Source organism: Varanus komodoensis, unplaced genomic scaffold (assembly GCF_004798865.1).
Source record: "Varanus komodoensis strain SLA01 unplaced genomic scaffold, ASM479886v1 scaffold1, whole genome shotgun sequence".
Lineage (NCBI taxonomy): Eukaryota > Metazoa > Chordata > Lepidosauria > Squamata > Varanidae > Varanus > Varanus komodoensis.
This window is the reverse complement of record NW_025335268.1, coordinates 58,503,847-58,531,843: the sequence shown is the minus strand read 5'-3', so window position 1 is coordinate 58,531,843 and position 27,997 is coordinate 58,503,847. Positions and strand designations below refer to the sequence as shown.

Sequence of the window (27,997 nt, the reverse complement as noted above, 5' to 3'; positions counted from 1 at the left end):
TTTTCCAAATACTGCAAGACATCAGACAGGTTTCCACACAAGATAATAGGTAAATGGGGAAAACATTGGCTGTATCTCACCATCTCACTGTCGATGTGACAGGATCAGATGGTGGGTGCAGGATAGCCTTTCTTAAGTAAAGAGCCTCAAGGCCCGTGATGACTACTTTCTGCACCAGTAATGTGGCTAAAAGAGGAATGCTGTTAAAACTGGGTTGCAGGCAGACCTCCACAAATGTGGGTGCCAAGCTGCCCTGAGTGATCTGGTCTGTCCTGAACCAGGATGCTCAGCAGCAAGTGGGACCCTCCGTTCTCCCGAGCTATGCACACATTGCAGAGAACTTGGGGAGGGGTCCCCTGCTACACCAAGCTTTGGAACAGACAGGTGCTTAGGCGCATTCCACCAAATGTGGCTTCCTGGTCTCCTCACAGTATGAAATAGGAGGCCTTCTGCCTATCAGCGGATGCCAGAGAAATTGGTAGGAGTGGAATACTGGGGAGACCACAAAGTGCGGGTCACCACTAATCCCCACCAAAATTTGTGAAACCAGTTCCAGTGATGTAACACATTTATCAGACAATGGATTCAAACAATATTGAGTTTGCAGCTCACAGATATGAGAGGTTTAGCAGTGGCCTTTCTTCTGGACCATTTTTATTGATCAAAAGAGCTGGGTCCAGATGCTGGGGAATCCTAAATCGTTTCCTGATTTCCCATTCCTGCTTTCAGAAGAATGCAGTATACCTTGCAAAACAGATCACGTGGCTCAAAGTCTTCATATATATTGGGGAGCACATGACAGTATCAGCTTGGACCAGCAGGGAAAGATAGGAAGATCAGCACAATTGTGGAGTATCTCTCAAGGACCAGTTGCTATGCCAACATGCCCAAATGCACAGTAGGTCTCCCCTGTTGATGCATACCTATTTCATGCCTATGTAAACAGTACTCCAATCTTCATATTCCCAAGATATACTCTGTGACCTACTGAGGTCACTGAAATAAATGAAGCTGGACCTCCTGGGACCAGGAATGCCGCTGATTACATGGCAAACTTAGTTTACAAGTTGACTCACACATGTGTGCACATTACTAGATTATTCAGCAATTGATGACTTCTGCTGAATGTGCTAATAGACAGCATTGAAAAGCTATGTGTTTGGGGTTTATAAAAGTCCTGTGACCTTTATTACACATTAACAAAGGCAAGTCACCTTGATGCTGGGCCGATCAAGTGAAGAACTTGCGAAGCAGCTCAGAGAAAGGTTTGAGAACACCTTTCAAAAACACCTTTCTCCAAAAGTAGCAAAGTTCTTTTTGTGTCTGATTTTCCACTTGTGATTACAAAAATAGGACCTAACAATAATAATATTAACGATAATAACAATATGAATAATACAAAATAATCATCATTATATACTTCTTGGAAAAATTATTAACACAAACCAGCAAAACAGATTCCTTGCCCCCTTGCCCTTCTGTTGGATAAAAAAAGGTGAAGATGTGCATTTGTATAAAGACCAAGTTCTTAGTACAAAAAGAGGAGGAAACAGCTTGAAAACGGACATCTTTGTGTAAGGCAACATGTTACCTTCATCAACTTTCTGGAGTTATCTTGGGATTGTTTGTTGTTGTTGTTTTTAGAAAATGTCAGAACTTAGCTTGCTTCAGTTTATCGATGTGATAACAGAGTTTCAGTGCCGGTCCCAACTTCAGGCCCAAATATTTCATGATCATGTCACTTTTCAGTAGCAACAAAGCATTGCCATCGATTTCCTATTTTAAAAAGAAAGAAAGAATCAAAAGCCAGGGACTATAAGATTGAGTTATTTTGCATGGAAAGAAAATGGCTGTTGCAATGAACACAAGACTGGTTTATTTTGGCATTTCTGGATGTCAAGCTATCATATATTCAGTGATGAGAGTCTGACTGAAGTGAACCTTTGGAAGAAGGTGACTGGCAGTGTATCTGGACTTCTTCTGAACCATTATCAATCAATACTAATATAAAGGTAACACAATACAGAGTTCTCAGTACATGGAACATTATCCAGCAATGCTTCACCTGATACAACTGAACTGTTGTCAGTCTTGTTGGAAAGGGTGGGGACAGATTGGTTAATACTTTCATCTTTGGTGGGGATATTCAGCAGTGCAGGTGCTTTGGAACACAGCTGCTGTGAGGAATGTTTGCACCTTAGATTGGTAATTCCTAAAGTGATACTCTTTAACCTAATGATCCCAGATTCCTGCATAAAGTCCTTCTTAAGCGACTGTATACAGCAGCAAAGTCATGTTTAGCACATAATTGGGTGTTTCCAAACCAAGCAAGTAAACTGTGGCGGGAGACAATGACTATGCTTGGCAAGTGCAGCAAGCAAGAAATCCCAATTTTAAGAAAGAAGCTGTGGCTCCATGTTCTCCATTTATTTCCTATGCTGGAGCCTTTCAAACTTTAATCATATTTTAATCAAGTACAGTTACCAACATAATTTTCTTACTAATGTATACACACATGTACACACACTCATATACACAAAATAGCACAGCACTTATATGAATTCCTTATATATGCTATTTTCATTCTTTCATTAGATTGTGCAGTCCTACATGGGCTGTTTTACTGTAGATGTTCCACAAGCATGATAAAGCAATATATGTTTTAGTTTCTTTAATGATCTTGTTATAATCTTCCATATGGGTGTATGTGAGGAGGGGGGTGGCCTTTTTATCTTTAAAATAAAATACAATTTCATAACCAAAGAAAATGGACTGGCTTGAAGTTACTCAGATGGTGTCGAGGTAAATGAAATGTTGGTAACATTTAAAATAAATAAAATCATTTATTAATTGATTGGATTTTCACCCAGCCTTTCTACCAAGAAGGTGGGAGAAATCTAGCAAATGGAAACCACACATTTGTGAACTGGCTGCTGCCTCTCCTATTGAGATACTATGAATTCAAAGGGGATTTATTAATTTATTTAGAATTTTTGTATGCCGTCCCATTCGCATGAGCCTCAAGACAGCTTACATACAATAAATAAACACAGTACAAATAGTGCACATAAAATCCAGATTCACCCTGGCTGCAAAATGAAAACCTATAGATGATAAGAAATTAGTTTTATCCCTTCTGTGGTTAGCACAAGTTCAAGGTTGACTTCCAAAACCCTTGTAGAAATGTAGACTGACACAAAGACAAAGCAATTCTCCTTCCTCCATTATATATTTCTAAGCTCTTCCTTATTCATTATTTTTGTGTATTAGTGTGCATTATTTGTGTCACTTCGGCATAAGTCTCATAACTGGCTGCAATTCAGTGTAGATACAGGTTAACTACAACCGCTCTCTATGTCAATGCATTGTTAGATGGTTGGCCCCACATTCTAGAATATTTTCTCAAGTGATTAAGGCTGATGGAAGGTGGTAGAATTATTTGCATTTGCATCAAAACAATCACATAACGAGTTCTCTGCACCAGTAAGTTAAAACACAATGATCAAATTTAGTGAAGCTGTATAAACAGAAACAACAATAATATCAAAATTCTAAATATCCATGAAGCCACAAGCAAGCAATGCACACGTTTTTATTTCAGTAATTTCCCCGTGAAAATTGACACTTGCTGCAGTCAGAAGAGCGCAGGATCTCCACCCATGTATATTTTTAAAGGGCAAATGCCACAAGGTAAGCGTGGGCATACTCTCTCTCTTGATGGGTGATCTATTGTACACCCAGTATTAATATACCTATAGAAAAAGGAACATCTGAAATACCTTCCAAGTACATATTATCATAGTTTCCTGATCACTAATTGCATTCATTCCTCCATCTGTTTATGATATATATAACCTTTCTCCAACTGAGCTTGAAGCAGCTAATACTCATGAATTAATACAAAGGCAACAGTTATAAAATAATAGATAAACCCTAAAACAGCAGAATAAAAACATAAAAAGTACATCTAGCTGTTAAAAACATCTTAACCAGGCAGCACTTAGAAAGTTATACCATTTCAGGGCAAGCAATCATTATACAAAATGATTCCTCCCCTACAACCCAGAAAGGAATTTTAGCTGCCTGGAAAAAAAGACATGAAAGAGGAGGCAGGTAAAGCTGCCCCTTGGAGGGCGCACTGGGCTGTGAGCAGCTATTGGCACAGCCCTGCCTGTCCCTACTGCCAACTAAGTGTACTTCTGAGGATGATGGGACAAACTGAAGGGTCTCTTCATTTTACTCAGGACTACATGGATTTTAAATGGCGTATGTTCTGCAAAATATAGCCATGCACAGCACTCACTTGATAGACATACACATGCGTTTTCTAAGATTCACGTATATTATCTCAACCAGAAAATCAGAGTGAGTAACAAGGCTAACTATGGCTGTGTGTAATGGTCCCAGTACTGTGTTTCAAGATGCAAAAAGCAGGGTAACTACAGGGTTGGGGAATGTATGAGCCTCCAGATGTTGCTAGACAACAATTAGCCAGTCTAGCCAGTAGTAAAGGATGATAGGAGTTGCAGTGCAAGAACATCCGGACTGCACACATCCCTGTCTCACAAAGCAGAAAAAGCACAGCAATCAAGAACTCACCGTAGACTCCCCTGAGAAAGGGTTGGTTCCATTATAGATCTGATCTGTATTAATAATTTCTGCAGTCATTTATAACTGCCACCAGGACTTATGGCCAATGCTAGTTTCTCTTTGCTGGGAGACTGCAAGAGTATACAGCAGCTGGAAATATTTCATGTGGCTTTATTAAGATCTAATCCTGTGAACGCTGACCACAGAGCCAAACATTTCAAGCTCAGTGTTAAGCACTGTGAAAAAGCCCCACTGACCCGCACAACCAGACACTAAATCAGAAAGCTGTCTTCACTGTGACTACTTAAGGTACAACATACTATGCTGGTAATGAAACTGAAATGAAAGGATTGCTCTGCCAAGGCAATTTCTTTGTCCTGTTCTCCTGCTCCCATTTTTATAGGAACTAAATAGGTTGACTTGTCCAGTGGTAAAAACACAACTCAAGAAAGAAGGTAAATGGCGGTCAACTAATTGGAAGAAAGCTACAATAATCAATACAGAGATAGCTCAGCTGTACGGCACTCTATGCTTTCTCTTCTAATATCTGTCCTTGAAAGAGGCAGGACAGAATTGTGAAAGAGCCATTTAATTGGCCTCAGCTACAAAGCTTCACTCTTCCTTCAATATTCATTGCCCAACTACAGATCAGAATTAAAGGAGCAGTCCAGCTGCACTGCTTTTGCTCACTCGTGGGCAGGCGTGGTGTAGGGAGGAGGTTCGCTTGGGCCGGAGCCCCAGACCCTCTCACTGGAGCCCCAGACCTCCAGGGGGGCATCAGGCTCGCCACCTGGCTGCCAAGGGCGCTTGCTGAGATAAAGGCACAGAGCCGCTGCTGCTGCATCTGATCCCACTGGACTCGCTGGCATTTTGCCCACCCCTGCTGCCCCCTCGGCTGCCCTCCCTCTTTGAACTGTCTGCCTGAGATTCTTTCTGAAATCAATGCCTCCTCTCTCCTGCCCATATATCCCTCTTTACAACTGTGGATGTCCTTAGTTGGCAGAGTATTTTAGAGACACATGCAGAGAGAGACTTACGAGCATGTGCAAATGTGTGCCTTGCTTGCTTTTTAATCTTGTGGGCCTGAATCCCAGATTCTTTTGGCGCCTGGCACCACCTCTGCTCTTGGATTGGCTTTCCTGTTCATAATTCCTCTCTGACCTTAATCCAAATTCCTTATTCCTTCCTTTATAAATTTCAGGTAGGTTCCTTTTCTAGATCCAAACTCTCTTCTGTACCTCCCTCAGACATGGGGGCGGGGGCAGTTACCTCACCATGAAAGCATCCCTGGCCGAGGCTGTCTCTGTTTGCATCCCATCCCTGGAGTAAGGAGACATGACTTGATTTAGAAGCATTGCTACTAACATAACAGAGAGCTTCTTTTGATAAGCACAACAAAGAGTCTTGTGGCACCTGAAAGACTAACATAAATGTTTGTGGGTGGTGTACACTTTATCAGATTAAATGTGTACAGCTTTAAGGTGCTGCAAGACTCTGTGTTGTTTTTGCTGCAGCAGTCTAACACGGCTACCCCAGTGGAAATTCAGTAAACAGGTTGTTGGTCTCTAGTAAGAAACACTGGGGAGTTACATTCAGAGGGGCCATAACCTCTTGTTCTGTAATCCTGGCATGTCAGGGCCAAATTAGCTGGCTGAAAAAGCAAGGATTTGGGGTGCTAGCTGGGAATGTCAATCAGTGCCCAGGGCTTCAAACTAAATTATGCACCCGCTCAGTAGCATCATTTAATTCGCAGGAAGACGTAGCTAAGGTTAATGGAGTAATCACTTGTCTCTCACCTCTGGAGTCTTCCTGCTAATCCAGTTTAGATATGAAGGCTGAACAATCGCAGGGAAATGAGTAATTCAAAGGCATAATTGAGCTGAATTGTGTGATGGCCTTAATCAAGCATCAGACCTCTTGTCTGTTTTCCTGTGAAGCTAACTGAATTATAAGCAGCAGGTTAGTGGGTGCTTCAGTATGGAAAATTTAGAACCAATACATCTTTTAATCCACAGCACAGTGATCAAGGGTGGTGTTGCATCCAGTACTAGAGTTCTGTCAGGCTGCTTTCAGAAGATCATAACAGAGCCTTGCTAGGGAAGGCCATCTTGTTTCACAAAGTGTCCAGTGCAATGTGTCTGGGAAGCCCCCAAGAAGATTGCGGAGGGAGTCACTTTCTCCTTTAGTGGGTCTTTGATGGCATATTGCCCTAGAGCAGACCTGGGCATTGTATGGACCACGGGCCAAATTCGGCCCAATGGCTGACCCTGACTGGCCTGCAAAAGGTCACTGACAAAGTAAAAGTCAATGCAAATATATATCGTCGTAATATAGATGCAAGCAATACAACTGCACTGCTTTTATTTTGAAGGATCTGCTAAACTGAATTGAATTTATTGCTTTTCATGTAATGTTAATGTTTTTGTGAATATTCATTAAATAGTGCTGTTCTGTGCTCCACTTTTTCATTGTTTCATTGTAATGTTTCATTTACTGTTTTTATAGAGATATATATTGAGCAGAGCTGTAAGTGTATTGGTCCGGCCCTTAACAACTGTCAAAGTTTCTCATGTGGCCCCATAGGAAAATTAATTGCCCACCCCTGCCCTAGATCCTCTGTCTGATTACTGCAGCTAATACCCACTGATAGATATCTCCCCCAAGAGAGCAATCCTCCTTTTTAAAGCCCTCTAACCCAGTGGTTATCCCACATCCTGTGGGAGTGAATTCTATACATGAATGATGCTTGTGAGAAATAAAACACTTTCTTATTTCTATCCTAAATCAATTGCCTGTCAGCTTCAATTAAACTTAATGATAACAGGTTCTAGTCCTCATCATTTTGACTGCTCTTTTCAGCATTCCCTATTTTTGCAACAGGAAAACAGAACTTTTCTGAACATGGTATTCTGTTTTCTGAATATTCTGAACATGACAGTTTACTAGAACAATTGCTATTTTATTTTTAATCCCTGCCCTAATTATCCTTAGTGTGGCATTTGTGGTTCCCTTGCATTGCTGACATGCACTGTGTTGTTCCTTTAATGCATCCCAGGACCCTTTCAAGTTTCAGATTCAATCAGTTTCAGTGTGCATTGGGTACTTTTCCCAACATACATCACTTTTACACTTAATTGAATCTCATTTGTCATTCTGATGCCCATTTACCCAGTTTGGAGATATTCTTTTGGAGATCTTTGCAATCTGCTTGGATCTTCAGTGTCTTGCATAATTGGTTTCATTTGCAAGCTTGCTTTCCTTACTGCTTATCCCTGATTTCAGATTATTTATGTGCAAGTTGAACAATACTTTGGGAGATCTGTCCTACTTACTTGCCTTTGTTGTAAGATCTGTCCCTATTCCTCCTAATCTCTTGGAAATAGTGCCTGTTACTTTATAAGTTCAAATGCTGGAGGACAGTGTTCAGTTCTGCCCCACTTCTTTGTAGAGTATCCTGCAGCTAAATTCTATACACACAATGGCATAAGATCGCAAGAAAAGAAGAGCTTGGTTGGACCAAAGCTTGGCTACTTAACACCAGCATTCTAAACAGCATCTGATGCTGCCCACCTGCCTGTAGGACCCACCATTAGTCCAATGGAAAGTCAGCAGTTCCTCAGCTGACTGAAAATGAGTCAAAACGCTTCTCACCAGAACAGAACAGATCAATGGAATACAGAGAAGGGAGTTCTGATGATCAAAACTCTGCTACCAAAATGAATCTTTAAGTTCATTTCCAGGTGTGCTTTAGGAAGAACTACATTGATAATGGATGCCACTTGCCCAACACAATCAGTGGATGTACAATGACTTTCTTTGTTTGTTGATCAGTCTTGTTTATATTCCACATTAAATGCTATAAAGCCATGAAGGCAGTGTGTGACAATTTAAAACAATAATATCCTGCAACAATAAAGGAAGAACAATAGAGGTGGTAAAAACATTAAACATTAAAAACTACACATTTTAAAAGGCAAGATTGAAAAGATGCATCCTTACACCCTTTCTAAATTCCAGAAGAGGAGGGGCTGGTTTTTGTAGAAGAGCTTCCTACAATTGAGGGCAGCCCAGGAAAGAACCTTTTCTTGTATGCTTGACAAGCAGAACTCTGTGAGTAATGGTGCTCTCCGAAGAGTTTACTACTCAAGGAAGTTCATAGTGGTCCTTTAGATAGCCCAGTGCTAAGCTATCTAAGCTTTAATGCTTAAGACCAGCATGTTGAATTAAGACTGGAAAGCAATTGGCAACCGGAGCAGGCCTTTCAGGACAGGTGTAACATGGCCATAAGTACGTAAGAAAAGCCATGCTGGATCAGACCATCTAGTCCCGCACTTCTTACAAATAGAAACAACCCAGCTCCCCACAGGATCACTCAAGCAGAATGAGTGCAAGACCTTTGCCTGACTAAGCTCCTTAGCATGCCAGCTCTGGTGAAGGAAGTAGCATTTAGCCAGAAATGCTAGTGGCCACTGATAGCCTCTTCTTCCATGAATCTGTCCAATCCCTTGTTAAGCCACCAAGATTCATCACCATCATTACTTCCCGTGGCAGCCAATTCCATAGCTCACCTATATGTCATGTGAAGCAGTGCTTCCTCGTGTCTGTCTTAAACCTTCCCCAGTCGCCTTCATGGGATGACCAAGTGTTATGGGAGAGGGAGAAAAATGGCTCCTTCACCATTTTCTCTGTGTACTAGTTAGCAGCCTAGCTGCCTTATTTTGCACCCATTGAACTTTCTGGGCATTTGCCAGGGGTAGCGTCATAGAGCTCATGCTGCAATAGTTTAACTGTGACAAACCCGAGGCACAGATAACGATTGCCAAGTCAGCTCTATTCAAGAAGTGTTGCAGCTGGTGCACCAAGCGTGGTTGCGCAAGCCTGTTCCACCTGAAGATCCAGGGACAGCATGGGCTCAATGCTCCTCACCTACCAACTGATCCTTCAGGAGACTGGAACCCCTTCCAGAACAGGTTGAATTTCTGCCTCCAACTCAGGCTTTCCAGTGACCAACAACATTTCTATCTCATCTGAGTTTAACTTGAGCTTGTTTACTGTCAGCCAGCCCATTATGGAACTGACACAAGGTTCAGGGGTTCCATCTACTTCCTTAGTGTTAGATGATAAAGAATAAAGTTGGGTGCCCTCAGCATATTGGTGGCACTTTATTTTAAAGCTCCAAATGAGCGCTTGAACTAGTTACATGCTATAATGATCATCAACATGGGGGCAAGATAAAATCCTGTTTGATACCACAGACGAAAGGCCATGGAGTTGAGCAGTGAAGCCCAGTGCTGCTGCCAGAAAGGGCTGGTACCACTGCAAAATAGCATCCCTCAGGGCCAGCCCCACCAGCTGTCTCAGAAGGATCCCACAGTCAGTGGTGCTGAAAGCCACACAAATGTCCAGAACAGGGTTGCACATTCTCCCCATCCAGTTTCCAGTATAGGCCATCCATCAAAGTGACCAAAGCAGTCTTGGTCCCAAATTCTAGCCCCAAGCCAGGTTGAAATAGCGAGTTGTGGGACCGAGACTGCCACAGATAATCAAAGACAGATGCAGCAACTTTTTCCATTTCCTTAGCCATCTGTGGTACATTTGGGACTGGCCTACTGAGAGATTTCCTGGAGTGCTCTTTTTATGTTCTTTTTTAAGCAAGACAGAACAGCCTTCACAAACAGGCACTGGCCAGTCCTCTAGCTATGGCTTCAGTCCCACTTCAGCAAATTTTGTCAGGCAAGAAGGGCAAGTGCCAAGCGCAGAGATGCTGGCCCTTGCCATTCCGGATATCCTGTTCATAGCCTCAAGATCCATTGCTCCTTGAGGTCACACAGCAGCTCCTGGGAATCCCACAAGGAGATGAGCACAGCAGGATCCCTCCTGCCCACATTCCTGAGCAACCGGCACATAGAGACATACTGTCTCCCATACCAGAGGTTGTATTTAGCCATTATGACTAGCAGCCATTGAACACATCCTCCACAAATTTGTCTGATACCCTTATGAAGCCTTCCAAGCCTTCAATACATCTTTTGGTCACAAATTCATTAACTGTGTGCTGTCTGAAGAAGTACTTTCATTTCTCTGAGCTGAATCTCCCACCACTCAGCTGAGAGACCTTCTCTATTGGAAAGGCCTACAAATTGCCCAGACAAGAGGCCTCTGCCCTTTAGCTAATACTAACACAAGGATGATTGGGTTGAAATAGCATATAGCAAGAGCAGCCACATCATTTTTAGCTGCAAGTGTTGTGCCAGCTCAGAGATCTATGGGTTTCTTACAAACCTGTGCAATTTCTGCCTCCATGACCTAAATGCAGCCCCTCAGTCATATATTGTGGCCCGCCAGGGGCTTCATGTTTTGTCTGTTTTCACAGTCCCAAGCAGAGATAAAACCAGCGAGTTTATCAATGATCTGGTAGATTGCCATATTCTCCAGGCTTGGCGCATCATAGCTTGTGCAAGCCTGATTCATCCACCTGAAGATGAGATTTGGATAATCTCACTCCAACATGGACAACTTCCTACATACATGTTTTCTGAAGAGTTCCACGTGGGGTCCTAAAGCATGAGGGTCAGCATCCTTAACGAACCAAACCACATCATCAACAGTCCAGGTCAAAGGATTCTTGCTTGTGGGCCGTGAGGCATCTTGTCTTTCTGGTGAAGGACTTGAGGCTATTGGTGTGAAAACAAACAAACAAAATCTGTATTACACACTGGCAGACTGATGGAGGTGTTCCACTAGCAATGTTCCACCTTGCTTGTACAGTAGAAGCAGATTTGTCATCCCTTTAACCAATGCCATGTTCACCAAAAGAGTGCTTCAAGATGAGGTTTTTATCCCAGTACTATCCTGCCTCATTCCCAAAAATTTATTGGGAGATGACAATGTCTTCTAATTTAGACAATGGAACAGCTTCCCCACTGTTTTTGCTGTCTTTTTTCCTACCAGGAAAAATCCATCAAGGAAAGAAGACTGTGTGATGCTGTCCTGTGCTTAGGATAACTTTGCCTAGAAAAACCCTAAGTTTACTAACGTAATCATAATATTCTTCATTCTTGAGCTTTTCAAATGAAGAAGTTCAAGTTGTCCTCCAGAGCCTCTCCTGTGTTTTCCAGCCATTTTCACAGCTTTTCTTTAAAGCAAAGAACGTCCAGTATTTTCCTAGCTAGAGCTATTATTCGTTATAAAGGTTAGTGTACTTTTGCAATTCTGCTCCACCTTGTGTTGCATAATGCAATACCCAGGAATATATTGGAAGGCATTGAGGACCCCCTTCCCAAGGGGAGAAGCGTTCCTTGTGAGGAAAACAAAAGAAGAAGCTTCAGTAAAGTGCCAGGTTCTATGTCTCCTGCAGAGAAGCCCAGAGGGAATTAACTAAATCTTTTAAAGCACAGACAGTCCAATCTCCACTCTTCCAGCTTCCTGCTTTCCCTTTTGCCTAGGAAATAACTTGCTGCAGGGCTGTTTTAGGTCCCCTGCCAGGGAGCCCCATAGAGCACTGTTTAATGCGTTCCTTATGTTACTAACCCCTGTGAGAGCCTGCCTGAAGATTTGACAAGCAACACGGAAGGGAGTCCAGGGCTTCCACCCACTTCCTCAGTGCCTCTGATTCAACATGACAAGAATGCAGTATTCTTTTGCTAGGTTAATTCTGGCACAGCCATTTTGGCTGGTGCAGCTTGTGACAAAAGCCACAGGAGTTTGTAGCAGCATGGCGAGTGTTATGGCACCTGAGAGAAGGCGCACAGTGAACTGCGTGGTAAGAAGAGCCGGGAAGAGCTCTGGGAAGGCTGCACGTGATTTCTTCCAGTGTGGTCTTCCAAGAAAGCAGGAAGAGCCACCATTAAAAAGGGCCTCTCGGGAGTCTCCAAACACATTTAAATGAACTTTGATTTTTCTGCTTTATGGTCCATTCCTATTCAAGTTTTCTTGAATTGTCCTATGGAATCCGACAGGGCTTACTTCCAAATAAGTATCTATGGCAAAGAGAAGGCAAGGGGATGGGAGGAAGGAAAACGGAGAGGAAGTTGGCCATTTTGTATCTGCTTAGCTGAGGCCAAGCTGCTCACTGGTGAACCAGGTTATAAAAATATAAAGGCCTCAGTCTCCTGCTGGGGAAGGAAAATATGCCAGCTGCCATCTTCTTAATGGAATAACCCCTGCTATCATAATGAAAGGCAGCCGGAATCATGGCACAAGAGAACAACATCTTTCCATCTGGAAGTAAAAGCATGACGATGTGAAGCAAACCAAGAAAAGTTAGCGGGCAAAGTTAAAAGACAAAGCAGAGCTTTAGTCAATTGAGTCTTTTGGTGTGCTGGTAACATTTGGGCTGTTTCACAAATTATATTCTTTTCTTGAGGAGAACAGAGAAAAATGACCTGGGTATGAAGTCGCTTAAGATATGTTTGTTTTCCTTGTTTATGTATGTGTGGAACTTTTGATGAAAAAGATATTTCCTGGATTTTCTATACGTGATGGGATCCCTGTGGGCACTGTTCTCCTGACACTGATGTTTGGTCTGTTAGGAAGGAAGGAAGGAAGGAAGGAAGGAAGGAAGGAAGGAAGGAAGGAAGTCTTCTCCAACTTAAGGATGTTTTGCTGCTTAGTAGCCTCCTAGTCACTGGCTTTTACAAAGACGTGTCCCCAAAGGATGCCTATCTGGAGAGCTACTAACACGGCACCAAGAAGAATGCTGTGCATGTGACGTTTTAGCGGCATCAAGGCAGGGGTGATTTAAGGTCGCAGCAGCCACCTTCAGCATTAAATCAAGTTGATAAAGCATACTGGGACAGAAGAGCATTTATGTTTTTATGTTTAGTCTCTGTAGAATTATATATTTTGATTGCTATATCTGCACCTGGTTCTCTTCCTGAATGCTCCCCCTGTATGTGTTCCTCTGTGCTTTCAAAGTGCTGTGTTATGTCAGACTGAAGAATGCCTGCTTGGTTTTTGTTTGTATGTCAGACATGTCTGTCTATGTGCGTGTGCCTGCCTGGAGAAGGGAAGGTGGATGGACTCGGAGGAGGGGACATAATGTGAAAAAGGCCTTGTTTGTTTGGCATGATTTGCTCCATCACTCCTTGCTATCATATAAGTAAGCAGCTGCTGGAAACAGCAAATGCAATTTGCACAGGGCAGGGGCATGGCGTTTGTCGGGATTTCTGCTATGATTGCTGCATATATTAGCCTTGTACTTCCTGTGGCTGGCTATATGGACTGCCGGGGCTCAGCAGATCAGCACAGGGACAGGTGGCTTACAAGAATTACAAAAAGGCTTTGGCAGAGCATTTATTATCATCACCTCCCCACCACCACATTGCACTGCAAGGAACCCGAGGTGGCTGAGGTCTCCTCTCCATTTTATCCTCACAACAACATTGCAAGCTAAGTTAGGCTGAGAGGCAGCGACTGGCCTAAATTCACCCAGTGGGTTCATAGCTGATCTGGAATCCACTCATCCGGAATCCCAGCCCAGCACCCCACACTGGCTACAACATTTTGACTGCAAGAGCCACATCGAGTAACTGCTGGGGTGCCGGTGGCTCTCTATCTGTGTGCATGTGTCCACATGCATACACACATGTACACGCACACTCTCAGTCACACTCACACATGTATGCATGTACCCACAGGTTCATCCACATTTCCGCCATACACACCCCCAGGGGTTTTCCTTGCTAGCCCCGGCAAGGGAAACAGTTCCCTGGTCTTCCATTTCTGATGCGAGAATAAGGAGAAAAGAGCTTCGCCTGTTATTGTTTGCCCTAGTAAAGGAAATTCCAGGCTTCCCCCAGGGAAATGCTCTCTTGGGATGGCTGAGGGCTGCATGCGGCACACGTGGCATAGCAGCCCTGGCATATGCTTTGCATGCAAAAGCTCCTAGATTCAATTTCACCCTTTCCAAGCAGGACTGGGAAAAACTCCTCTCTGAAATGCTGGGCAGCTTCTTCCAGTCAGTGGCAACAGTGCTGAGCTAGATGGACCTCTGCTTTGATTCAATATAAAGCAGATTCTTCTGTTTCTTGATGCAACAAAATACCCAAGCTGAGCAACACCAGAAATGCAATATGGTAATGTCATAAAGTCATTTTTTAAAAAAGAGCCAGCAGGAATGAGAGTATAGGCATGCCAGACTCCTAGGCATGGACAAATTGTTTCACTTCAGTTTCTCTTATTTTCTTAGTTTTAGTTCATACTTATCTTAAAGCATTTTTAAAAATATGCATAAAATATGTATGCATTTTGTGTGTTTCTTTTAACAGATGCCTTTATGCACACAATTATGCCACATATACAAGCAAGCACATTTTGTAACATATTTATAACATTATATCCATGAATGTATGCATATTTGTGCCCATTTTCCCTTTTTTATTAATGGTGAATTCCACAACAAATTTAAAATTGTAGGGGAATATATATATTCATCTCAATAAAGGAGAGGTTCAGTAACTGGTATTCTTCTCATGTGCTTACAGGGGTTTGAAACCTTTATTATTCTCAGCCTCCCCTACAAATAGAATTGATGATATATAGATGGTTGTGAATATAAACATATAAATAACTGAAATTAGTGTAATGAACAGTTTGTGTACAATGATATACCTCCATAGTAAAATGTATGATGCTAGGCTGGTGCACACTAGCTGAACATCTGTCTTAATGTGTTTAAGAACCATCTTATGCATGCTGCAGTACTATTTTGCTATAATAACTAACATTAAAGCCAAACAAGTTATATTTTTGAATTAACTGAACGTGCTGCTGGATTTTGCAGTGCTATGGATGTGCAAATATTGACCGATGGCCCCTTGTATTGGGGACCTGAAGAGATCTCTGTACTAGGAATAAAGGAGTGGCTGCAAATCTTTTCATTAGAGAGCTGTGAGTGCTGCTCACATTGTGGAGTTAGGTAGTTCTCCACGATCGTCAGAGAACTAGGATGCCCTGCTCGAAGACAGTCTGGGGTTGTTGCCATTTAGCTATCAAATAAAGAGGAACCGTTTAAAACTAATGCCACCACCTGATCCTTAGTAATACTAAATATCTCTAAAAGTCTAATCCGTATATTGAGAGGTGGGTAAGGGCAAGATAAACTTTAATAAAATGGGTAGTTTATCAATCTACAAATTGTACCAATTTTGCTAGCATCAGTATTCAAGGGGCAATTTATTTCCAACAGGCTTAATGCTATCAATTGCTAATGCTAGGATTGTGGGGATATTTTCTGTAGGTAGGTAGTCTGCCACTGCACTTATAAATAGAAGCTCAAATTCCACTTTATTTTTCTTCTATAAATATGTAATGCAGCTCAAGGAAGAGAGAGTCCTTCAACTTCATATGAATCTGTAGGAGAGCAGCATGCAACCCTCAAAATGGTGCTAAATTACAGTTTCCAGAAATGTAACAAGGGAAATGGAAGCAGGTGACTAATCAAGATATTTTTCAGAAGCTGTAGAAAATTTAAGCATACAAAGAAATCTTGTATAAGGTCATTTGTAAGCTAGAATTTTTGTATTTCAGATCCAAGTAAAAATTTTACATGTAGAACAGAGACTTTGACAATTGCTCATGGTTATGGAAATCAAACATTTACTACTTTTTCAAGTTTACACAGCAGTGAGCAATATGCTAATATAAATATATAATCCAAGCCCAGAGTTAAATATACTCTCTTCTTCCAAAGCATGTGCCAGTACATATAATTATAATAGTCAGCCATTCACTGACTATTATTCCTCAAATGCCTATAAACAGGGCCAGCTTAACAACCTTTCTAAATTTCTGCAGGAATGTATTAAGAGAGGACTCAATACCTGAGTATTTCTAAGAATCAGAGCCAACACAAATAAGTCTCTGCCATATTCCTTACTGAACTCATGGAAACAAACATTTTTAAGTGGGGGCTTCCCAGATAAATTGTCTGTAAATTGTTCAGATGCCAGATATATTGGACTGACACCATAAAATCAAGTTAAAATCAGAACCTTGAATTGGGTTCAGAAGAGAAACCAATAGAACTTCTGAAAATTGGTTAGTTCCTTAATTCTTCTTGTGCAGTTTATGTGGCTATTTTTTCCTGGAGGAATACTATCTGCATATAAATCCTGGAATTTATGCATCTGAAATTATTCACACCACGGATTAAATACATTAATAACAATCTCATCTCTCACATGTCAAAGGTATCCTCAGGCATTGTGTCATCAGAATTAATCAAGATGATAAAGAATGCTCAGATTACAAAGGGAGAGAAGTGTTTGGTACCAATAATTATCCTTAAAGATAATAATTTAGGTAAAATCCAATTTCCTGGCTTTGGCAGGTGGCAAGAAAAAATGTAAATGAACTGTAGGATGCTTAGAAACTCAGGAAGCATTTCAGAGGGAAAGTGAACCTATTTCATTGTTGAGTTTAAACAGCATGGTAACATCTGGTACTGGTTGGGGAAACATTGGATCTTGGTCACTCAGCAAATGCCATCTCAAGACCTGATGGAACAGCTAACGCTAAGGAGAGCATTTTCCAAATGATGTCATTTGCCTTTCTGTAGTTAATGCTGATTTTATCTTAGCATTTGGAGACTATGCAGCAATAATGAATGAGCAGCTCCCCTGTCATCCCATTCCTCAGAAGGTCCTTCTATTAAAACTACTTGGAAGCAAGTTCCACTCAACATGAATTCAGTGGACCTTACTTCTGAGAAAACATGCCTAGGATCAATGGGCATTTTCCACACCGGCATAACCCCAACTTAACCCATTTTCATTATTGTTTGTTTATTACTCATGCAGTTATACCATGAAATAGAAAACATTAAGGAACAAAGGAGATCACTTAGGTGGTGGGAGAAAGGATCTCAAGGCTCTTTGGATCTGCACTGGGTTCAACGGGTTAACAAGGGGGAAAAGGAGGATCTGAATTGAATGTACTTGTTTACTAGAGTTGGGGGAAGGAACTCATGTGACATTAATAACTTGAGAGGGGAGAAGGGAAGGGGTGATGTGCTCTGCTTTTAGCCGTATTGGATGTGCTGTGGATTGGACACACTGAAAATCCAGAAGAAAGGTGTAAAAGAAGACCGCAAAGGTCTGTTGTTATTACCAAGGGTCTTTCTAGTCCAGCATCCTGTTCACATAGCATCCAACCAGTTGCCCACAGGATTCCACTAGCAGGACATGAGCGCAACAGCACCCTCCTACCCATATTCCCCAGCGACTGGTTTACACAAGCATACTGCCTCTGATGTCAAGACTAGTAGCCATTCATAGTCTTCTCCTTCAAGAATTTGTCGAGTCCCCAATACCTGTTCCACTGCCTTTTCCCTAATCTGGAAGATGATTGCTGATTTTGGAAGTTATTGACCATACTCTCTATATATAGTATGAGCAGTGTGTGTGTGTGTGTGTGTGTGTAATTTTTTAAAATAACTAATTGCCATAATTTGAATTTTTTGCCATATTTTATTGTTGTTTTAATTGTTTTAATTGTGTTTTATCTTGTGGTTGTGAGCCACCCAGAGGTGCTGTGACACAATTGGGTGGCACACAAATGTTTTAAATAGTTAAAAACAGCAAGATGTAGCTCAGATTCATTCATCTGCTCAATAAACTGCACTGTTTTCTCTTACAGAAGAAAACTGGTTTTGTGAAATTCCACCCATCTCAGTTTTCTGATTCCCTCTTCTTTTTTTGTAATAGTGGGGTCTTAAAAGTGAAACTTTCAATTCTAAACCAGACAACACTGAAGCATGTTCCAATCTCCTTAAATTTAGTTGCTCAGTTTAACAACCGCTTTCCCAAGAAGGTTCAGAAGAGAGTCCATCACGTTACCTACCATACTTCTGACTTTGCTCCCAAACCATAATCCTGATCCCACGTGCTCTCAAAGCAGCAGGAAGCAGCAGCACAGGACCAAGTCTTACTTCATAATAAAAAGTTCCATTAGAATTCTGGTCCTCCAGGAGAATGTTTTAGGATAATGCTTCCACAAATATTTGGAGAATTAAATTGTAATTGCACCATCACACTGATAATAATGTGCATCTCTGGCCAACATCTGTCCCCACAAATCATGTATAAAATATAAATTACTAGGATTAGATCTGGGTGCACATTTTTATGCATGTTGCTGCTAAGCAATGGAACAGCCTGGGCTTGCAGCCAAAACCAAGTTGTATCAGTCTAATTGAATGGGCAGTGGGGATGCGATGGAAGACCCCAAACGGCCTCCATCACACAATGGAGTCTGACTGACTCTGCAGCAGCACAATGATGCAGATTCGGATCTGCTGAGATTACAAAGCCCTTTCAAGGGAAAATAAGCATGCCTAAGTGGGGAGCAGTGGAAAGGGACAAGTATAAGAAACGAAACAAAACAATGCAAGGAAAAGTGGCTTTGGTTTGTGTTGTCTTGCAAAGACTGTCCTCCCCGTAGCAACTTTTCTGATAAAAACTGAACCTCACAGAAATTTGGCACAGTGCTATGCTGGAGAAGAGTCTCGTGCCAGAATTCAAACACTCTTGCTACTAAATTAGGTTGTTTTTGTTTTTATTCTATTTCGAAGTGTTTTACTTCTGCTTCCTCAAAGAATGTGTTCTCATTCCCTCCTCAGATGATTCATTTCATTACATTTTAAATGGATGCCACACTGAAAACTCAAAAGATTTTGGTTAAAACCTTGGGATTGTATACAGCCTGAAAACTCCTGCAAATATTGACCATCATCCTACTGCAAATATTGACATCAGCATCCTAGAATATGTGCCAGTCCTTGCCAAGAATGATCAAGCACATCCTCTGCCCTCTGAGTTACAGCTCAGCAAATACCCCGGCAGGGAGAAGGAGAGGTGGCCGCCTGCAGGGTCTCTGCCAGCCCTTCAACTGCGCCTTGCTACTTTAAGGTAAGGGAAACTCCACTGCTCGTGCTGTGGGCCACCCGTGTGGTGGCCGCTTGGGCCCGACGGCACAGCCTGAGGAGGAGGACTCCTAGTGAAGCTGTCCTCACTGGCAGCTTCTTGTGCGTGGACTGCCATAGCCCCCTGCCTTTCTCTGCCCGTTCCTTCAAGGTGGACAGGTTCAAAGGAGGAGGCCTCCCACCCGGAAGCTAGCACTCTGTCCCTCCAACAGCTGTGTGCATTGGCACTGCAGGTCCATGAGGACGGACCACAGGCTGGGTGGGATGGCCTCCTGCTGGTTAATGAGGCCGGGTCACTGCTGGGCTACAGGGACATGGCACCTGCTGCTGAGCTCTTCCTGTGCACAAGTTTCTTGCACATGCTCCATAAAGGTAGAACAAATGCGTATAAGGACAGGGAGTTGTTGTGGTAGCAGACTCCACCCCTAACCTGGGCGTGGCTCTAATAGCATCCACGAACTCAGTCTCTCTTCAAATGTTTGTGTGAATCCATGTAAGTCGGAGTTCCCCAGCTTGCTGCCCTCCAGATGCTTTGTGTTACAATTCCCATCATTCCAGACTACTGGCCATGCTGGCTGGGAATGATCCAGGGAGTGGCAGGTCAAGAAAGGCTGATTCAGGTCAAGGTTGAAGAAGGCTTCTGCCATCCGCCCCCCCCTCCCCTGCTGCCCCCTCGTCCTGCCCGGGTGCTGCATTTGAGGGGGAACTGAAACGAATCTCGCTGAAACTGGACAGAAAAGGAGCCTTAAATCTTGGCTGGGCATTCTGAGAGAACAAGCCTTTTGCTGCTTTCCTAATTACACTTGTAACTACACACCCCATGATCAAACTGAGGGCAAGACAAGCCTGTGCTTTCCCTAGGACTAAATCAAGCACCGGTTCTCAGGGAACTGCCTTCAATGTTTAATCACAGCAACCTGTTTCAAGGAAGCATCCACCTCATTAAAACTGAGCAACGTGGAAACTGGTGAAGAGCAGTAGTGCTCGGGAGGAAGGTCTCCATGTTCATTAATAGCATGACTTCACTGGGGTTTCCTTTGGTGAATTTTCCTTTGCTCGTGCTACATGTAATTCCATCAGATTTGGGGAGGGGGGTAAGCTAATAAATAGAGTGATAACAAAAAGCCATTTAAGTTCAGCATAGAAAATGGCATGTCGAAAGTGAAAGTTGATGCTGTAATATTAACTTGGTGTAATGCTATTTCAAAAATCCAAGACAGTTTTTTTTTTCTTTTTAAAGGTAGGTATTGCAGTTGGGAAAGGAGGTGATATTGTTGCCCTCTCCCAATTGTGCCCGCCCGGGTATCTGGTTCAACACTGTTCACGCCCACAAGGGAGGGGAGGGGGAGTCGCGTTGGTTCACAGAGCCTCCATCTCTCTCATGGGTCTTCCGGTCCCTTTGAGACCAGAGCTGGAGTGCTTCTACTTGGTGTTGGGCGAACGAGACAGATTGGGGATTCTATTGGTGTACCGTGCACCTTTCTGCCCAGCAGTCTCCCTATCTGAGCTGACAGAGACCGTCTCGGACCTGGTGTTGAGGACCCCCAGGATGTTGGTCCTGGGGGACTTCAATCTCCATGCCGAGTCTGGACTGACCGGGGCGGCTCAGGACTTCATGGCCTCTATGACGGCCATGGGCCTGTCTCAACATGTCATTGGCCCAACCCATGAACGTGGACACACTCTGGACCTGGTATTCACGACGGGGCAGGTAGAGGATAACCTGAGGGTGAAGAACTTATGTTTGACTCCCCTGTCATGGTCAGATCACCTCCTGGTGAGGTTTGTGCTCGAGAGCGGCCTCTCCCTCTATAAGAGTGCAGACCCGATTGTATGGGCCCGCCCCCGGAGCCGGATGGATCCGGATGGATTTCTGAAGGCCCTGGGGGAGTTTCCGGCTGACAAGACTGGTGCTCCTGTCGAGGCTCTGGTCGAACTGTGGAACGGAGAGATGACCAGGGCTGTGGACACGATCGCTCCTAAGCGTCCTCTCCCACCGGGCAGAGTCCGCTCTTCCCCTTGGTATACACCTGAATTACGGGCGATGAAGCGAGTTGGGAGACGGCTAGAGCGTAGGTGGAGGAAATCACGGGATGAATCTGACCGAACACACTTGAGAGCCCACTATCGGGCCTATGCTGTGGCGGTGAAGGCGGCGAAAAAGAAGTTTTTTTCCGCTTCCATTGCCTCTTCACAATGCCGTCCAGCGGGGCTTTTTCAAGTGGTGCAAGGCCTGGTTCGCCCGGGTCCTAAGGAAGATCCGATGCCACCCTCGAAGGCCTGCTGTGACGACTTTGCCAGGCATTTCAGGGAGAAAATCGCTCAGATTCGTCACGAGCTGGACTCCACTAATGAATCAGAGGTCTCTGAGGAGTCGCCAATGCCACCGTCTGGTCCAAAATTATTGGAGGAATTTCAATTATTGCGGCCCAATGATGTGGACAAGGTGCTTGGAAGAGTACGTCCCACCACTTGCCTATTGGATCCTTGCCCGTCTTGGCTAATAAATAACTCCAAGCACGGTATTGGGACCTGGATCTTGGAAGTGGTTAACGCTTCTCTGAGGGAGGGTCGAGTGCCTGCCCCTTTAAAGGAGGCGGTAATACGACCAGTCCTGAAGAAAGCGTCACTGGATCCAGAGATGGCCACTAACTATAGACCTGTGGCCAACATCCCGTTTCTGGGCAAGGTGTTGGAGCGAGTGGTGGCGGGACAACTCCAAGCACTCTTGGATGAAACTGATTATCTGGATCCTTTTCAGTCCGGCTTCAGACCCGGGTACAGTACTGAATCTGCCTTGGTCGCCCTGTACGACGACCTGTGCAGGGAGAAGGACAGGGGGAGTACATCCCTGTTGGTTCTTCTGGACCTCTCGGCGGCTTTCGATACCATCGACCATGGTATCCTTCTGGATAGACTTGCGGGATTGGGGGTTGGAGGCACTGCTTTGCAGTGGTTCCGCTCCTATCTCAACGGTCGATTCCAGAAGGTAGTGCTGGGGGACCATGTCTCTACGTCATGGCAGCTATGCCATGGGGTACCACAGGGCTCCATTCTATCCCCTCTGCTATTTAACATCTATATGAAACCGCTGGGAGAGGTCATCAGGAGGTGTGGGCTGCGGAATCATCAATACGCTGATGATACCCAGCTTTACCTCTCGTTCTCCACTAATCCAGGTGAGGCAGTGGCTGTGCTGAACCGGTGCTTGGCCGAAGTAAGGGAATGGATGAGGGCCAATAAACTGAAACTCAACCCAGACAAGACGGAGGTCCTGTTGGTTGGCGGATCGGGTTTCGGAGAGGGTGGATTTGACCTGGTCATGAATGGTGCAACACTCCCTCTTAGGGATAAGGTCCGCAGCTTAGGAGTACTCCTCGACCCGGAGCTTTCTTTGGAAGCTCAGGTGACAGCGGTAGCGAGGAACGCCTTCCTTCAGCTTCGGCTGATTAATCAGCTGCGCCCCTACCTGGAGTACGACTGCCTGGCGACAGTGACACACGCGCTGGTGACTTCCCGCCTAGACTTCTGTAACGCGCTTTACGTGGGGCTTCCCCTGAAGACAGTCCGAATACTTCAATTGGTGCAAAATAGAGCTGCCAGGTTGCTGACGGGGATGGGGCGTTATGCTCACATGACTCCAGTCCTCCGTCAGCTTCACTGGCTTCCCATTGAAGCCCGGGCCCAATTCAAGGTGTTGATTATGACCTACAAAGCCCTAAACGGCTTGGGTCCTGGCTACCTGAACGAGCGCTTACGTCCGTATATGCCCGACCGCCCTTTGAGATCTGCGGGAGAGTCCCTTCTCCGGGAACCCTCCATGAAAGAAATTAGGAGAGTAAGTACCTGGAGGAGGGCTTTCTCTGCGGTGGCGCCCAACCTATGGAATTCACTCCCTAAAGAGGTCCGCCTAGCACCGTCGTTACTGGTTTTTCGGCGCCAGGTAAAGACCTTTTTATTTAAACATCATTTCAATTGTTAAAACATATGATCTGGCCAGGGCAACTTCTTCTTCCTTCTCTTTCTCCTCCTATATTTTTATTTTATACTGATAATTTTAATTTTATTTTTGTAAATCAATGTATTCTTTGTATTTTTATATTTAATGGTAATTTATTATGTACTATTGTATTTCAATGTATTTTATCATGTTGTAAGCCGCCCCGAGGTTTTGGCAAGGGGCGGCATAGAAATGCTATAATCATCATCATCATCATCATCATCATCATCATCATCAGAAAGTCCTCTAGGGCAGCAACCAAATAAAGCAACTGTATCCAGGTCCCCACTGGGGCCTGCCTAGCTAGTCTCATCCAGGGGAATGGGGTTGTGGGGAATAGGCCTAAGGAAGGTCACCCAATAGCAGATTCCTCAGAATGCTACTCTTGCGGCCTTTGAATAGTCTTAAGCAGGAGCTTAGCTTGCGGGTCTGGATCCCAGAAATTCCTGGACAGCAGAAACATTTCCTCTTCCCCAGATCAAAATAGCAAGTGGGGGTGAGCACATGTGGGCACGCCTGTCTCACATAGCCTCTTGGACCAAGGCTTTGGGGAACTGTGCGCTTGCACAATGACAGGGTTGGCTCTCCTTAGAAGAGCAAATATTTACTGCTTTAATATTTATGCAGCACTTTACATCTTGAAAGAGTTTACTGGATTTGTTGTTGCTATGGTTAACAGAATACTAGTATTTATTTAGATTTTACATGATTGGATTGAGTAAAACTGCCCAAGGCCATCCAGTGGCTCCACAGCTAAGCTTATATTTGAGTACAGTACAAGAACCACACTGATTCAAAAAAGGAAATGAATGAAGGGTCAATTAAAAATAGGTGAATAAAGCTGCCATGGCAATTATGAAAATAAGCAAATGTAAGATTGATAGTGAGGTGAAAGGCAACAGCAAGCTACTGCCAACCAGAAGGATTGTACGGTACAAGCAAGACATTTTCCTGGATATGCTTTCAATATATCTAATAGGGAAGACATATTAGGTGTTCTAGAAACCTGTTAATAAATTAGGAGAGAGAAACAGGAATGACTTAAACATGGCTAAGCAGGATCTCGTAGCTCCAAAGCTGCTGTGCCTTGCCCTGCACTGCCCCTGAAATGCTCCTGTCTGGGACTTCCCACCGGCACACGTTTATTTATTTATTTTATTTATTTATTAAAACACTTTTATGCCACCCCATACGTTCCCTGTATGTGCACAGGGTTCAGTCCTGTGACTGCATATAACTTAATGCCGTGCTCCCATTCCCATGTACACACATCCATTGTATATGGAAATCATCACTGTCTTTAATCCTTTCCCATGAAGCAAATCATAAGATATATGAAACTCAAGGACATGGGACACAACACAACCTTAGCATCATCAGAGAATATGAATATAGTATGTTACCACTTATGTTTCCTTCTAGATAGGTTCCATTTCGGGTTGGGCTTGATGTCTGATGCCTCAAGCTAGCAGTTGATGGCCCTCCAGAAGCCATCTGACCAGAACGATGGCTACAAGAGGAAGATGATCCACCACCATGACGTCCATCTGCTGAACTTTGCCTCATAGAATACACAGATCCCATACAGTTAAAGGCAGAATCTGAGGGATCTGCGCTGTAGTGCTTTGTGGTCACTGAATCAACCAGGTAGTCTTCAGGTATAACTGTTTCTGCTCCAAAGAAAAGGATCAAGGGTTAATGAAAAACAATCATTGATTTTCTACCAAAGCAGAATGAAGGGTTTGTTAAATTATCTTTTTCTGTTTTCATTCAGTTTTAATATCAGAGAGACAGCTTAGATCCATTAGAAAACTGAAGTGTGAACAGAATAGAAAATACTGTATTATGCGAAATTTAATTTATCAACGAGGATTTATAATAGGAAACGGATTTAAATTAATTTCTGGGACAGTAGCTCTGTAGTTCTGAAATTAATTAATAATATATGTAAGTCAACTTAACTCAAGTCTTTGGTTGACTGCAGTGCTTGGTTTCCTTCTGAATGATTTTTATATAGTTAGAGAAAGTATATTATGAGAGAATTGTGTAAACTGAGAAGGTTCCCAGGCAGGTGAGACACAGCTCAGATTTATCTAATGACAGTCTAAATCACAGTGTAGCTAGCAGATTATTTTACCAACATCTGCCCCACTTGTTTGCACTTTCAACAGGAAGGTAAGGATAATATGATAAAGATAATAATGATACTAATGATGACAATGGTAATGACAGCTAGGAGGAGGAGGATAGGACATGCAATTTATTGGTAAAGGACTCCTGCTAACCAACGAGCTGCTGCAAATACTAGGAGTATACAAAAGGCTCTTGTGTAATTTTCCGTGTTTCACCACACCAACTATACTTAACAGGGTTCAGAAAAGTCCGCTTTGGCTACCTGAAGGGACTGACCAAATTTTGAAGGAGCATCAGATTTTTCTCTGCTTTCAGTAAACAAAGCATGCTGATGCTGTGACGGCAGGCTTTACAGCCTATCACACTGCCTGGCGATGCTGGCCACCCCTGCGTGGGGCACAGTACCCCATTTCTGTGGGTGAGCAAGGCTCAGGGCCTGTTGGGTGTGGGCACCACACATCCTGCAGAGATCAAACGTGCTAAGCTATCACAGTGGATTTCTGAACCCCCCCCCCCCCCGCCCCGGTATGTGACCCAATGTGTGCAGGAGCCCAGTCAAGCCTGGCTCCCAGCCTGGCTACCCGGCAGTGCTAGCAACCAAGAACCAGATTAGCTATAACATTAAATGTGTGACTTGAAGTACTTCCCTTGTTTGTTAATTAGCGAGAGCTGCAGGGAGTGGGAGCAGCATTTGCACTGGAAACACAGAACAAAGGAAGGAGAAGAAAGGTCATCCTTTCCTCCCTCCCAAGGTCCCAGTGAAAATCAGGCACATCATTTAATAGCTGCAGCACTCCAGGTTTAATATCATATTTCATTTGCCCCTAAACCTGAAACTTTTTATGAGAAAAATCTGCATCTTGCTGCTGAACTGTATTAACAAACAACCTGGGGGTTTGGCAGAGGGTTTCCCTGAATTTGGGAGACGGGCGCTTCAGAATCCAGTGTGTGTCCCTGTGGTAGACCAAAAATTATAAACTTGTCCCAGCATGAGAAGTTATGCCATCTGATGGGAATGGCCCCCACCATGATGTTGGTATATCCTTACTGATTGGCTGTGGGCAAGCATGGTCGTATCGCCAATGTGCCAAAACCTTTTGGATCATAACAAATGGACATGGCACACAGAAGCAGGGAGGAGGAGATGGGGCAGTATTCTTTACTGGCAATTTGCCAGCGCTAAACACACTGCTCTAGTGGGCAATTTGCCAGCGCTGAACATAACCACTAGTGCAATGGGAAGCTGGCATTTGCTTGTGCAACCCAGCAGACTAGCCCAAATTACCATTCCTGGAACAGGTAAAGAGAGCCGAGCTCCCTTCTGTCAATTCCGCTGACTTGTTCCATTCCCGAAGGGCAGTTTCAGGAAGTTCCTGGTTCTGCTACCCAGCACTAACTTCCCATTGCACTAGCAGACATTCATGTTAGTATAATGTGCTTAAGGACCAGCAGATCGCTAGGCCCAGATACTGTCCTATGTCCTCACTTCCCACATCTGTCTCTTGAGATTTTTGTACACGAGGCATGCATTTGGTGCTCTTGATTCCTTACTCCTGGTTGTTTGCAAGTTCTTTAGAAAATGGTGTGCTGTCCAGTTTGGCAGCTGTTGCTACAATTTCTGAGCACTTCCCCATGGAATTCATTTATTAATTTATTTATTGAACAGGGGAAATGGGGTATTCATTTAGAAATGGGGAAATGGACTGAGAGTAGAATCAGTCAATACAGGTTTGAATAGAAAAGCTGTCAGGCTTCTGTTTTGCTGTCTCTTATACTCCCCTCTCTCTCTTTCACTCACACACACACACACACACACCTCCAGTAGGCAACTATGCTGTCTAATGCATGGACATCAGGGAATGAGGCATGCATGCCAGAGAGGGGTGGCAGGTGGAAAAAGGCAGCGCTTCATCACACGTTTGATCAAATGTGTGCATAAGCAATATAACTGTACAGGGCCAAATGGCCACTCTTTAGTGCTCTGCTAGAACATTAGAAACTGTCCACTGCACACAGGAAAAAAGTCCCATGCCTTCTATTTTCATTTTGTTTATCTCAGTTTTTGCAGTGTTTCAATACTCCAGCTATCTCAGTTCAATGCCTCATTAATATTTGTTCAGGTCATTTTCTTTCTTTTTTCCTTTCTTTCTTGTCAGTGACACTGCTCATATTATTTCATCCTGAAATCACCCCATGACCCCATCCCTGTACCTTTTTAAGTGCTATAATATTTTTTCTTATAATGGGTTGACCAGATGTGACCCATCCATTTTCAGCATCATGATCTCACAGTGCCCAACCTTTTCTTCTACCTTAGTTATGCTGCGGGTTCATCTAACTGTCTGCCCTGC

At 43.6% G+C, this 27,997-nt stretch overlaps 1 protein-coding gene across 1 annotated transcript in view; it reads right to left on the bottom strand.

Annotated features, from left to right (window-relative positions):
* Positions 1-1,650: 1,650 nt before the first annotated feature.
* The window catches only part of SCML4 (Scm polycomb group protein like 4), a 51,688-nt gene continuing 25,341 nt past the window's right edge, over positions 1,651-27,997 (bottom strand). The window contains exons 5-7 of the mRNA XM_044449228.1: positions 24,917-25,183; positions 11,119-11,264; positions 1,651-1,776 (exon numbers count right to left, since the gene is read on the bottom strand). Coding sequence (XP_044305163.1) covers positions 1,651-1,776; positions 11,119-11,264; positions 24,917-25,183 — 539 coding nt within the window. The remainder of the gene's footprint in view (positions 1,777-11,118; positions 11,265-24,916; positions 25,184-27,997) is intronic.